Source organism: Oryza sativa, chromosome 4 (genome assembly GCF_034140825.1).
Source record: "Oryza sativa Japonica Group chromosome 4, ASM3414082v1".
NCBI classification, from domain to species: Eukaryota; Viridiplantae; Streptophyta; class Magnoliopsida; order Poales; family Poaceae; genus Oryza; species Oryza sativa.
This window is the reverse complement of record NC_089038.1, coordinates 5929500-5943218: the sequence shown is the minus strand read 5'-3', so window position 1 is coordinate 5943218 and position 13719 is coordinate 5929500. Positions and strand designations below refer to the sequence as shown.

The following is a 13719-nucleotide window of genomic DNA, read 5'->3' as shown; positions in this document are numbered from 1 at the left end:
CACGCTCCCGGAACTCAACCTTCACGCGTGCAGTGGCCGTGGCCACGTTGTCGTCGAACCTGATGGCGCGGCCGAATTCGTCGTCACCGTCTTGCCGAGCACCGCGGCGCGGCCGCCGAGCTCAGAGATGGAGCGGCGGCGACGGATTAGGATGGAGCCGGAGCGGCAGCGGCGCATGGCGGCGATGGATGGGGATGGAGCCTGAGCGGAGGCGGTGGAAGAGGGCGGAGTCCATGCGGCGGTGGTGGATGCCGGCAGCGGATGGGGGCGGATGGGGGAGAAAGATGAGAAGAAAGGGTCTTAGAGACTGACATGTGGGACCCACTGTCATACACACAGAATAGAGAGGATGAATGGAGAGACTGTTGGAGTAAACAACGAGTTTGACTTGCTAAATTAGATGAAGAGTTGGCCAAATAGACATTTAGGGAGACAGTTAGAGATGCTCTTAGCTCTCCACATGATACGGATCGATGAAGAGGTTAGTATTTACATTCCTTTCACAAATAATGCTGATATTTATTTATGTTTTAGCACTTACTTCCTCCGTTTCACAATGTAAGACTTTCTAGCATTGCCTATATTCATTTAGATGTTAATGAATCTAGACATATGCGTGTGTTTAGATTCATTAATATCTATATGTACGTGGACAATGCTAGAAAGTCTTACATTTTGAAACAGAGAAACAGAGGGAGTATATTTTTATAGACAAATTAATATGCAAATAAATATTTCAATTTAAATTTAATAACAACGCTATTTGAGATTTAATAATTCCAATTTTTAAATTAATAAATATGAAACTGTACATCTTCATATGAAATTCCAATTAAGATGCCAGACATTCTTTTATACTAACCGATTATATTAGTCATCGGTTAGCTCAAAAAGATTTCACTCGACCGTCGATCGTATAAAATTCCATGTTAAATAAATATGCTATTCAAACAATCATGGACAATTCAATCTATTAGTAGTTTATGATTAATATGACTAATCAACATTAATTTTAAGGGTCCATTTGAATAGCATGAATGGAAAAAATAGATGAATAGAAAAAACGCAGAATTCTGATATGAATGCAAGTGCAAAAGAGATGATTACAAAATACTGGAAAAACACATGAATGACAGTTTGATTGGACCGCAGGAAAAATGTAGAAATCGGACGAGAGAGATATACTCAAAGGAAAATTTCCAAATTTCCAAAGAGGTTAGAACTATTGCTAAATTTTCTCCAAAATCTCTATAGGATTAATCAATCCATAGGAATTCCAAAGGATTTGTTTCAAATGCCTTCATAGCAAATTTTCATGTAGGATTAAAACCATCCAAAATTCCTTTATTTTTTTTCCAAATCAAATGGGCACTAAGTGAATTGTAGGCGATGTTATTGTTATTCTAATGCAATCTAAGCCGCAATATTCTTTTTTTACAAAATTTAAGCCACAATAATTTTAGAAAATATATTTAATACATAATCTAAGTGGCATTTATAATATCAACAGTAACCCGTGCGTTGCCTGGGTTGACGACTAGTATTTGTAATTTTGTTTGGTACACTAGCAGAACCAGAATAATCATCCATTGCACATATATTACAACAAAACACTGATGATTGACCATTTGGGTTTTGCCGCGGGGTATCAAGCTGGCGGCGCCGGCGCAGTCCGGTGATCGGCCGTCGCGGGCGCTTCCGGCACATCGTCATCGTCCTCGTTCTCGCCGGAGAGCTCCTCCAGCGACTTCCCCTTCGACTCCGGCACCAGGAACGTGAAGAAGAACCCGATGACGTTGCATCCGGCGAGGAAGAAGAGCGAGTTGCGCACGCCGATGCCCGGCGGGTAGCCGGCGTCCGTCTTGCTCGCGTCCGTGCTCTGCGCCGCGTACAGGAACCCGAACGACCCGACGATGGCGCCGGCCTTCCCCGCCGCCGCCGAGATGCCGTGGCAGGTGGAACGCAGCCTCGCCGGGAAGATCTCCGCCGGCACGATGAAGGTCGTGGAGTTGGGCCCGAAGTTGGCGAAGAAGAAGGTGAAGGCGTACATGACCACGAAGCCGATGTGGTTCCCCGGCGTCGTCCAGTGGTGGTACGGCACGGCGAGGCCGAGCATGAACGCCGTCATGAAGAAGAAGCCGCCGAGCTGGATGACGAAGCGGCCGATGATGTCGATGAAGAAGACGGTGAACCAGTAGCCCGGAATGGTGCCGCACAGCGCCACGAGCGTCTGTGCCCGGGAGATCTTGAACATCTCCTCCAGGGCGCTCATGGTGTCCGCCTTGGGCAGCCACTGCACCGCCGTGTAGATGTCCTTCTGGAACAGGTTCGACGAGTAGAAGGCGATGTCCAGCACGAACCAGCACACCGTCGTGCCCAGCAGGTGGCGCCCATGGCGTCTCAAAAACTGGCGGGAGAAGAGCCCGAACTGCTCGCGCCGCGCGACCTCGTCAGCCTTCTCCTGCTCCTCCACGATCTCGACGTTGAGCACCTGCGTCATGTCCGCGGCGGCCTGCTTCGCGTTCTTGGCGACCAGCGCGGTGTAGCGCGCCGTCTCCGGCATCTTCATCCGCCAGTAGTAGGTGAGCAGCGCCGGGATGGCGCCGAACATGAGCACGATGCGCCACGCGTAGTCGGCCTGCGGCACGGTGGAGCCGGTCCGGTCGTCCCTGTACGCCGGCGCGTCGAACCGCGACTTGAACGCGGCGGACACGATGATGGCCACGATGCCGCCGGTGAGGTTGCCGAAGCCCTGCATGGCGAACACGGCGGCGATGAACGCTCCACGGGTGCGCTTATTAGCGTACTCCGACATGATGGTCGCCGAGAGCGGGTAGTCGCCGCCGATGCCGAAGCCGAGCCAGAAGCGGAAGAAGCAGAGCGTGGCCATGACGCCTTTCGCCGACGACCCGAACGAGAGGCCGGAAGCGAGGCAGCAGATGACCATGAGCATGAGCGTCATGCCGTACACCTTCTTGCGCCCCATCTTGTCGCCGAGCCAACCGAAGAAGAGCTGGCCGGCGAGGGTGCCGCAGAAGGCGACGCCATTGACGGCGGCGGAGACGTTGGGCGGGAGGGAGCCGGGGCTCTTGGACGCCGGGTTGAAGTAGTAGATGCGGCCGAGCAGCTTGGTGACGAGGGAGATGGAGAAGAGGTCGTAGGCGTCGGTGAAGAACCCCATGCCGGCGATCACGATCGCCGTGAAATGGTACCACTGCGTCTTCGCCGAGTCGAGCGCGTTCAGCACCTTGAGCTCGCCGGCCATGGCGCCAATCTCAGCTACTCTGCAATATGCAATTTTTTGCAGAGAATAACTGAACACCAAGTTTATTATTTCGACAAAATCTCGCTGCAATTTGCAATGAACGAGAAACTAATTATTTGTGAGAATTACACAAACCGCGCGATTAACAGAGCTAATTAGCCTCAGATGTCTATGTGTCGAACTGAGCAAAAGAAAATCTACAGAATGCACGTGGCTACGAGAAGATAATATTCGTTTCAGTTCACCAACAATATGGTCCACTGAAACTGAAACGGAAGTTCAGAGAGACATCTGGAACAGACCATGCCACTACTTCAGAAACTCCTCGTTTATTCAAGGTATCATATATCAAAATTTTGTTGTTTCTTCAAATCCAGCTTTATCAGTCAACAATCCCCGACCCATCCCCGTGAAAAATGTCTGAATTTCGCTAAAAATCCCTACATAAATTCAGTTTCGTGGGCAATTTAGGAGAGTAGAGATGGGATTCTCGTGAAGCTAGATAGCCGGATCCAGGTGCATCTCTGCAACTCAAGATTCGCACCTTACTGTACAACTTTCATGGAACCAGTCCAAATCTGCCGCTATCATCCGTAGTATCCGGACAAACTTCTCGAATTGACGAAACTATATCTTTGTCTCCTCTACTATTTCGTGGCTCAAGCATCGTTTGGTTCAGGTCATGAGATAATATTGCACAGAAATTTCTGAATGTTCATTAGTAAAAAGTTCAGAAAAGAAATCTTGTGGTTGCTGAAGTATGACGAGGAGGGAGACTAGTATGCAAAGGTGTTTTTGTTAAACTGTTCGTGACCTTTGCATGCCGTAAAGAGAGCACAAAAGGTCTCTTCTTGTGATGACTTTATGAAGAACTTTTTCATGGATTCATGAGGGCAACTAATGACCAATCAGTAATTAACACCCTTACACAACATCCTGCCTTGACGCATGTTTCATCAGCAAGAAACTTGTGAACATATCAAAAATTTAATCTCCCATACATGTATGTACTTAAAATTGACATATATAGACATGTCATTAATAGTAGTACTAGAATAAAATGTGAAATATATACACACCTGATATTAATATACCAGTTTCTTCAGGGGAGTCACTGCACTCTGCTGCAGGCCGTTAGCACTGTAACTCTGAAGAACCGATGGCAAGGTACACATGGATGGTATTTATAGGGAGCAAATGACAAAACTAGCTAGAAAGAGCCACGTCATCGCTTCGATTTGTTTGTCTCTCCTAATGCAATACTCCTATAAGAATAAGATTAGTCAAACAAATCACGTACTAATATCTTCGAAATTTGGGCAGCGTACGTGTTATCTATGTTATCCATCTACTACCAGTGATGTTGAATTTGACTTTTTATTGTTTTGTATCATTGGTTTATATTCAGGTTTCTTCTACTGTGGGGCCAGATAGACAAATACAACGATCTCGTTTTTGTCCCCAATTAATGTGCCATTTAGATGCTCGAGGAATCAATAATTTGTCTAGTCAAAACAAGACAAGGTTTACCTATCTCCGTATTCAAGGGATTCATGGTCTTTTAGAGAGATCAAGCTAGAATGAGAGAAAAAGACTATTATCAATTCGACGAGTAATTGGATAGCGTGTGGGTGGATGGGGTAGGATCGGATAAAATGTAAACAAAGTGTGTTCCGAAGGGATAAGTTCTCCAAAACCTATAATCGCTTATATATTTTGAGACGAAGTGAGTATCAAACTGGTTGACATTTCTTAATTTTTTAAGAGAACACGACTTTTGGTACCATTTTTAAGAGCGGGGATTTTTGTTTGTGCATATCAATGCGAAATACAGACGTCGGGTTGATATTCATTAAAAAAAGATTCTATTTGCAACTGGTGTGTAGAAGTAATACTCAACTATGTTCTCGTTTTATTGGACAATTATACTTGTTTAATTAAGTTAACTGTGTACGCCTATTTGTTAGAAGACTGGTTATTTTCTTATGACACTGCACTGTAAAGACAAGAATGGCTTCACTCAGACAACGATACTGATGATTTACACCACTTATTAATACATAAAAAGCCTGTTGCCTCGAAATTTGTACAACACACCAAAACCTGACAGATCTGTTTAGCTATATAGGTCCTAAAATCCGGGTTATAAGACATGCCAGTTAGTTTAATTCTACAACTAACAAGATAGATAGATCGATCGTATAAGATTAACGAGTGATCGGCTAATAGGTCGATGTGTTGTATCGTGGCCAGCCGACGTCAACAACATTTCAATCAATGGCTATGGTTCCATCGGCTAGAACCAAGCAACGTATAATCAGTAATAGATTGTTTCACATTAAAAATAACCTTGATAGATCGGACCAAATCAAGACAGTATAAGATTAAAGTTAATAAAAAGATACTCCCTCTGTTTCAAAATGTTAACACCGTTGACTTTTTAAGTACGTGTTTGACCATTCGTCTTATTTAAAAAATTTAAGTAATTATTTATTCCTTTCATATCATTTGATTCATTGTTAAATATACTTTCATGTACACATATAGTTTTATATATTTCACAAATTTTTTTAATAAGACGAACGGTCAAACATGTGCTAAAAAGTCAACGGTGTCAAACATTTTGAAACGGATGGAGTATCTAACTAGTGAGTATACTCAATTAAACATGAGCCGATGTAACACCCATAAATTATAACAAGATAACTCATTAGCTAGAACTCTTATGAACGTTGTATAAAAACCTATTGACTTAGTAGAATTAAACTTGAGTTAGTAGAATTAAACTTATTGGTAGTAATCTAATAGATCAAACCTAACCAAAACACTATAAAATTGTAGATAATAAGAAAAATTATTTAGTTGAGAGATCTATACAAGAGTGATGGATATATCAGATAAGACCAAAAGATTGAAACAACGCAGCTTTAGCCAAAGCTAGTATATGCAACGATTATAACAACTAATTAGAATATCAGAACGAACCTAGAAAGTCCTACCTAAGCCATACAATTGAAGTTGGTGGAACTTACTTCCATGCCTCATGAAATGATTCATCCTTGCTCGAAACTAAGAACTCACCAGAATTAAAAGGTGCTGATGCGTTGAAAATAATTGTATTGATATGAGAGATAGATTAAAAAACCCTACATGTACATATTTATAACCTTGGGTTTGTAAAATTACAAGTTACACACGAGATAAGATTTCCTAATAAGAAAAGAAAACTAATTAATCCTACCTATTTAAGGCATATACTAAATTCAATCTTATCCATTTCCATCTACCAATTAGTTTATTTCCATAACCGAATCCACCGAACAGTCCTACCAAATTTTGATGTTAACAATGCTATATACTTCATCCGTTTCACAATCTAAGACTTTCTAGCATTGCCCACATTCATATAGATGTTAATGAATCTAGGCATATATATCTGTCTAGATTCATTAACATTTATATAAATATGGGTAATGCTAGAAAGTCTTACAATATGAAACGGAGGGAGTATATTTTTAGAGTCTAGGGTGAGCTGTACCGTATCCTAGATGTTGATTTCACCGAATCTCTTACGGCAGGAAATGCTTAGTACCTAATAGTACCACATCTTCCCCATAGCAGGTGCAGACTTAGGGATGGCACTTTCTTCCACGGGGGAGGGTCCCCTGTGGGGACTCGACCCTATGGGGGCAAGCGCCAATTCGGCCCCGCGGGGTCCCGCATTCGGGCGGGGGAGGGGACATGGTTGACACTCCACCCATGGGGCCCCGGTTGGTATATTACCCATCAAAATAAAGCCCATAGAAACCCAAAAAGCCCAACTTAATGGAAATACTTGAGATATGTAAGCAAAAACCTAACAATCCAACCCTAACCTTATCCTTTCCCAATCCGTCTGCCCCAATCAGCCACATAGGCGGAGGCGGCGCAGGGTGCACTCCCTTTCTCTCTGGATCTCGCTGTCGCCAGTCGCCCTCTCCCATCCCCTCCTCTTCCCTCCGGCCTTCTGTCCTCTCTCCCTCCGATGCACGGGCGAGTGTGGCCGGCGAGGGGCGCGACGCACAGGTGCGGGGGCTAGCGAGGGGCGTAGCGCTGAGGCACGGCGGCCAGCGAGGGGCAGGCACGGCGGCCGGCTAGCTGACAGGCGTGGTGTGCAGGCTGCACAAGTGACAGGCACGGTGAGCAAAATTGCACAAGCGAGCCGCGAACGATTCACGCACTGAATTTTGTTTCTTGCTGAAATTTTTAGATGTTATTCAAGTATTCATGCTATTTTTTATGGTGTGTCAATTATGTATAATATTTGTTCTTGTTGAATTGATGAGTCTCTTGTGTTTTTTTGTGTTGATTGGATGGAGATGCTACCTAATGTGGGCCCCGGTCAGGTTGCAGGGCCCCGAAGGGGTCGAGGACGGGGCCTAATTTGGCCCCGCATCTCCACTCGGGGCCGAGGCCAGGGCCAGGTGGAGAAGTTGGGGGATCAGGGCGGGGCCATTCGAGCCCAACCCATCCTATTGCCATCCCTAGCGGAATGCATGACGATGGTGCGAGGGTTAGACTGTACTTTCGCATACATCGCCGGATTCGAAGCGGAGCGGAACTCGCTATCGGTCTTGACGAATCGCTTGCCAAACCTCATTTTAGTTATATTTCTAACACATTAGTCATCAATCTACTATTAAATAATAAGATAAATCAAGTATTTTAGATAGGAACAAAATCATTTGTGAAAAATCATGTATAAGCATTACCATTTTGACAGTTTCTGATTTTGGCCATACATAAAATTCAATTTTCTTTCTATTTCTTTAGCGTATAATACAGTCTACATTAAATAGTTGAATTGGTAAATATATATAAAAAATCCATTTTACTCACTTCAACTATTTTGGCGAAGCACTTAAACCCCTTAATAAGTTTTCATCTCGTTTTATACCCCCAAACTATTAAAAGTGGTTCTCCTTATTGTGTAACAACATTTCTTATTTTTTTTCATCTCTCTACTTACAAGTCATATACGTTTGTTCGACTACCAATCTTTGTTGTTAACTTTCTCGATGTTCGTGCCGTGCGGTGTTACGCCAATGCTGTGAACCATCGACTATGGTTTATGTGCATTGTGCCATCACCTAATTAGGGCTAACTCTGCCGCCCCATCTGTATTTTAATCATGTGTCCGCCACTGTCGCTTGGTCTTTCAGATGAACGGCGGCATGACGAAGCGGAGGAGCAAGAGCTTCGTGGCGAGCTCCAGCTCGCGTGCGAAGGGCACGTCGAGGAGGCCATCGGCAAGGTAGCCGGCGTCCGCCGTGAACGCCGGCATGTCCCAGATGCATAGCATCTCCTGGAGGTCAAAGCTAGGCCTCCCCGTCTCGTAGCACTGGCCTCAATGAGCGACATGAGCCGGCCATGCACTAGCCAATCGATGTTCCTCGGCAAGAACTCCATTAGTGCATATCGACCTCACCATCTGTCGGCTCTAAATCAAGAGAGCTCCCATATACACAGGGGCGAATCTAGAACAAGATTTAAGGCGTGACTCATCTCCTTTTACTTCTTCAATTCTCCTACTTTTTATTTTCTCCCTATTCTTCCCCTTTCATTTTCCCTTCTAACAATGGTGATCCAGCAAGGTAAGGGTGACTCGAGTCCCCCAGCACCCATGCTGGATCCGCCCCTATACCAGCAGCATTCCTATGACCAAGTGACCTTTTTTTTATCAGCGGTCGACGACCGATGCCGTCCGCGACGAGGGACGGCAGGTTGGTGGCGCTGCAAATCTTTTAGTCCAATCTTACTCCTAGCTAATGGATGGTGAGATTTTATTGGTATCTTATAGTACCTTGTATTCCTGGTGGTACCTCTTCAAGTACGATAAAAAAAATCGTATAATTTTACAGAAATACTTTTAACGTGCTTTACATGGTATATGTTGAAAAGAATAAATTTTGAATGACTACTTTTGATCTTTTCAACTTAATGAATGAGAGTGCACGATTCCAAACTCCTAACCTGTGCGCTTTTGCAAAAACTCTGTATATCAATTTCGTTGTTAACTCATCCATTTTTATCCCTGGATGATTATCACGAATTATCCATCTATAAAGCCATTCAGCGCAAAACAACACACCAGGATCCAAAATTATATGAAGCGTGTTTGATTACACAAATAAAAAACAAATATAGCTAGACACTACCTGGGAGGCTGGTACTGGTTTGCATGCAAAGACAAGCAAAACAAGCCATTAGTTAATTAGCTTATCATATAATAATAATAGTAATAATGATAATAAGGATATATACTCCCTCCGTCCCAAAATAAGTGCAACCATGGTTTTCCGCGCCCAATTTTAACCACTCGTCTTATTTGAAAATTTTTTGAAAAAAAATTAAAAACATAAGTCACGAGTAAAGTAGTATTCATATTTTATCATCTTATAACAACAAAATTACTAATTATAAAAAAATTTTAAATAAGACGGACGATCAAAGTTGGGCGCTGAAACTCATAGCTGCACTTATTTTGGGACGGAGGTAGTACATTTTTCAAACCCTTGCGTGCCCATACGTGTCTCGTGCATTTTCCATTTTATTCTCCTTAGCTGTTGCAATTGTATAAGCTACAGTCCCATGTTCACACCAGGGAATTTATGCAAATCTGGGGAATATACTTCTAGTTAGCTAATTAAGCTAGTATTCTAACTTGAGTGAGCTACCATCCTACGTACTACGGGATAGAGTATTCCTAGCAAACAAGCGTCACAGCGTGTTTCTTGACACGCGTTCTAAGTTGACTATAAAAACGCGGTCTGAATATCTCTATCATTTTTCAAGCGCAGACTTGCCATGACTGACCAAATTGACAATTCATATGAATGAAACTTTGTTCTTTTATTAGAATATCTTCTGTGGTCATGGGCGTAAGCATAATTAAGCATGGATGTAAATGGAGTAATGGACCAACCCATAAGAAGAAAAAATCCAAATGCTACATGATGATAACAAATGGACTAACCCGTAGTTCGTCTGGTTTATACCATTCAAATAAGATAAATGGTCAAAATATATATTACAGAGTAAATTGTATCATCGGTACACAAACTTGTTAGGTGGGTGCAATCTAGTGCACGAATTTATAAAATGCTCGTTTTGGTGTATGAACTTGTCGAGTGCGTGAGGAGAAAGGCAAAAAGGACACTACATGGTTAATCTTATTGATTTGGGGGTTAGTTAGGATACTATGTAAACATATATCTGATATATATTTGAGAAGGTTGCTATTAGACATACACATCTTCAATAAAAAAAGAATATCATAATAGTAGAAAAGGATTAAAAAACCGAGCAATGATATAAGGGTTAGAAATATATGAAATTCATCATTTCCATAACGAAGGATGCACGTTACAAATTTATAAATATTGCATGACTTATACGTACTCATTACACGTATGCACGTTACATCCTAATCAACATCAGCTTCGTAAAATTAATATTGTCAAGTTATTTTGATCCTCACTCGCATGAACTAGATAAGTTCGTGCACTAAAACAAGCATTTTACAAGTTTATATACTAAATTACACACACCTAAACAAGTTTGTGTACCACCAATGCAATTTACTCTATATTAAATGTCAATACGGAGTCATACCTTAAAAAGGAGTACATTGGAACACCTCAAATTCTTCTGAAGCAATTCTAAATTTAATGATCACACATAATTTTCTTTCCTATTGAATGGATTCCGCTGTTTTTTTTTCCCGGAAGAAAGGAGGCATTGTTTGTTTGGGCTCCGGAAAGCATATTCCTGAAGAGAAGTTCACACTTCACATCAGGAGTGTGTTAAGTCCAAGGATTATTACCGTTTAATTTTCTTTTCGAAGTTGATGCATGTGGTGGCGTGGCGGGAAAGCATTTGTACACGTTATGTTGCCGCCTAACTTCAGGTCTACTGCTCACATGTAAATTTTACACATCTTAATTAAATGTATTATGTGTTGGTGCTCGTTCCCATACATTAGTGAGATTTTTGTTAGTATAATCTATATGATCACTGTCACTGTATGACCAATGTTATATTAATTAGCTGTGTTAACCGTGCATGTATGGAAGCAATGACTTGGGTTAGGGTTGATCCCCCTCCGGTTAATCCGGGGGCGGCGAACCTCCCATGGCCTTCGTTTGGATTTTGGATGGAGATGTTCTCCAATCTGCAATTGAAGTTTGCAGGGTTTTCGCCTGCTTTCGGGGTGTGCTCCCTTCGGGCGTTCTTGCTCGGTGTTCCTTGGAGGAAATCGGATCTAGGGTTTCTATGGGGCTTCCAATCTTTGGTTAGTTTATCACCGATCGGACTCGGTGTTGGTTGGGATTCTCTGGGTGGTTGCCATATCGGATTTGGATGTTATCAGATAGGTAGCTGGAGTGGTATTCGGCGATCCTTTTTAGGGTGGTTTCCTTGGTAGGATGATGAGTCCCATAAGAACACGGTGCATCAAGGGTATACCCTAGCATGCTTTCACTCCGGGCACAAATCGTTTGCCTTCTGGGGGTCGTCTACATAGATTGCTTTCCCCTTGCCGGCTTTGCTCTCCAAAACTTGTCCATCGAGTTGTCGATTGGTGGGGGCGATCAAGGGATCATCAATGCAATGATTACCCGCCCGAAGCCGAAAGACGATAGCTTAGCTGATCGGGGGCGCAAGGATTTGGCGATCGTGGAGGTTGAAAGATGACTGCTGGTCAAGATCTGGGCAAAAGTCTTGCTGCCCCTTCAAGAAGTCAGAATTTGAAGGGGGGATGTCCTGCCGAGTACTAGCAGATCAGATGATCTTCCGCAAGGTCCATCAGCGTTTACTGAAGGGGAGATCCCTGAGGAGGAGGAAGAGGTGGTAGAAGTGGATATAGCTGATGATGAGATGAAGCAGGTTGTCCAATGGACAATATTAGCAAGGTTCTATTCCATGAGAGTTCCAAATCACTCAGCCTTGTTTGAAGATATAAGTAAAGCTAGCAGGCGGCGATCAGACATGAGCTATAAATCCCTGCATGATAATCTGTTCATTATCAACTTCAAGGCTGAAGGAGATTACAAGTTTGTCATCCAAGGTGGCCCATGGTTGCACAAGGGTGATGCTCTCCTAGTCGCAGAGTTTGATGGCCTCACTTGCCCCTCGGAGGTGTCTTTGGATGTGGTAACCATCTGGATCAGGATCTATGATCTTCCCCTGGTTTTGATGACAAAAGCCATAGGTGAACTGTATGGGAGCAAGTTTGGAAAAGTGCGAGAAGTGGACGTAGAGGAAGATGGGAGGAATCGTCATGATTTCTTCCGCATAAGGGTGGAGCTGCCCGTTAAGAAACCGCCGAAGTCGAAGATTGCGATCAAGACTACTGTACATGGTGTTGAGGCTGTCAGAAGATTTGATGTTAGGTATGAAAGAGTTCCATTCTTCTGCTTCATTTGTGGTTACATAGGGCACTCTGTGAAAGACTGTGAAAAGAAGATATCAAATATGGATGCGCCGTTTCAATTCTCTGCTGAGTTACGGTGTTCCCCCTTGAAGGCTTTTGAGAGGAAAGTAAGCACTGTCAAAGCAACTGCCCAATCAAATGTTTCACGTAAGCTCATTTTTAGGGGGGGCGGGAGTGCTGCTTCGGCATCTTCCAGGAAGTCTCATAACAGCCATGGGGATGTCGATCTTCCCCCTAGGGTGGATGCACGTGATGACATTTTTATTGCGGGAGGATGCACATGATGACTTGCTACCCAAACAAGGAAGTTGCAGGTTTCAGGCGGATCACCCCGGCATCAGTCGGGTGATATGATCCCGACCATGGCTGAATTACATCAGCCTGCTTCTTTCGGGGACACATACACAGATGAGACTTCAAGTGCTCAGAAGAGAAGAACGCCGAAACAGGGAGAGCCGAAGATCACAGGGCGAGTGCAGCAAGCTCTGCTGGAGTACAAGAAGGATATGGAGGTGTGGCACGAGGACCAAATTGGGTCTGGGTCTAAAGACAGGGCACAAAAGCGTTTCAAAAAGGTTGATGCAAGTGGGTTGAGTAAGGTGGAAACGGAAGCAACCAGCCCCGGGGCTGCTGGTACACCGGCGGGTCCTATGATAGTTGTCTAAGTTGGAACTGTCGTGGCTTGGGGAATGCCACAACAGTTCGGGGGTTAAGTTCCTTGGTCCGGGAAACAGGGTCCAAAATTGTTTTCCTCGGTGAGACTAGGCAAAAGATTGAAAAAGTGAGACGTCTTCGTAATAGGTTGGGGTTAAAAGGCTGTGCTGGCATTAGCAGTGAGGGTATGAGCGGTGGCTTGGCTTTGTTATGGGATGAGTCTGTTCATGTCGAAGTTAAAGGAATAAACGAAAGATGTATTGATTCGTATGTTCGCTTGTCGTTAAGTGATCCCTTATGGCATGTAGCCTTTGTGCATGGTGAACCG

General features: G+C 43.7%; 2 protein-coding genes and 1 long non-coding RNA gene across 6 annotated transcripts; 2 read left to right on the top strand and 1 right to left on the bottom strand.

The window, feature by feature from the left end:
• Positions 1–1380: 1380 nt before the first annotated feature.
• LOC4335115 (probable inorganic phosphate transporter 1-4) lies at positions 1381–4423 on the bottom strand. Of its 4 annotated transcripts, none has more exons than XM_015781331.3 (2): positions 3568–3678; positions 1381–3284 (listed from the first exon to the last, which is right to left on the bottom strand). In XM_015781331.3, the coding sequence occupies exon 2, from the start codon at positions 3263–3265 to the stop codon at positions 1649–1651; it is 1617 nt and encodes a 538-aa protein (XP_015636817.1). In that variant the 5' UTR covers positions 3266–3284; positions 3568–3678; the 3' UTR covers positions 1381–1648. The 4 variants fall into 4 exon arrangements, with proteins under 4 accessions (XP_015636817.1, XP_015636815.1, NP_001389272.1 ...); XM_015781329.3 differs by having other exon boundaries at positions 3401–3581; NM_001402343.1 differs by lacking the exon at positions 3568–3678 and adding an exon at positions 4345–4423 and having other exon boundaries at positions 1429–3284.
• Positions 4424–7139: 2716 nt separating this feature from the next.
• On the top strand, positions 7140–9096 carry LOC136356308 (uncharacterized). Its single transcript, XR_010741023.1, has 2 exons — positions 7140–7443; positions 8467–9096. It is a non-coding gene; the product is annotated as an uncharacterized lncRNA (long non-coding RNA).
• Positions 9097–12292: 3196 nt separating this feature from the next.
• LOC107280594 (uncharacterized) lies at positions 12293–13402 on the top strand. The gene is made up of 2 exons (XM_015779231.1): positions 12293–12884; positions 13146–13402. Exons 1-2 carry the CDS (start codon positions 12293–12295, stop codon positions 13400–13402), a joined length of 849 nt encoding a protein of 282 aa, XP_015634717.1.
• Positions 13403–13719: the final 317 nt, after the last annotated feature.

Excerpts from the sequence above, each read along its gene's own strand:
- LOC4335115 (NM_001402343.1), bottom strand. The coding sequence starts at position 3,265 with ATGGCCGGCGAGCTCAAGGTGCTGAACGCGCTCGACTCGGCGAAGACG.
- LOC107280594 (XM_015779231.1), top strand. The coding sequence starts at position 12,293 with ATGAGCTATAAATCCCTGCATGATAATCTGTTCATTATCAACTTCAAG. Across the intron at positions 12,885-13,145 it reads TGCCCAATCAAATGTTTCAC|ATGAGACTTCAAGTGCTCAG; the intron begins GTAAGCTCATTT and ends ACACATACACAG.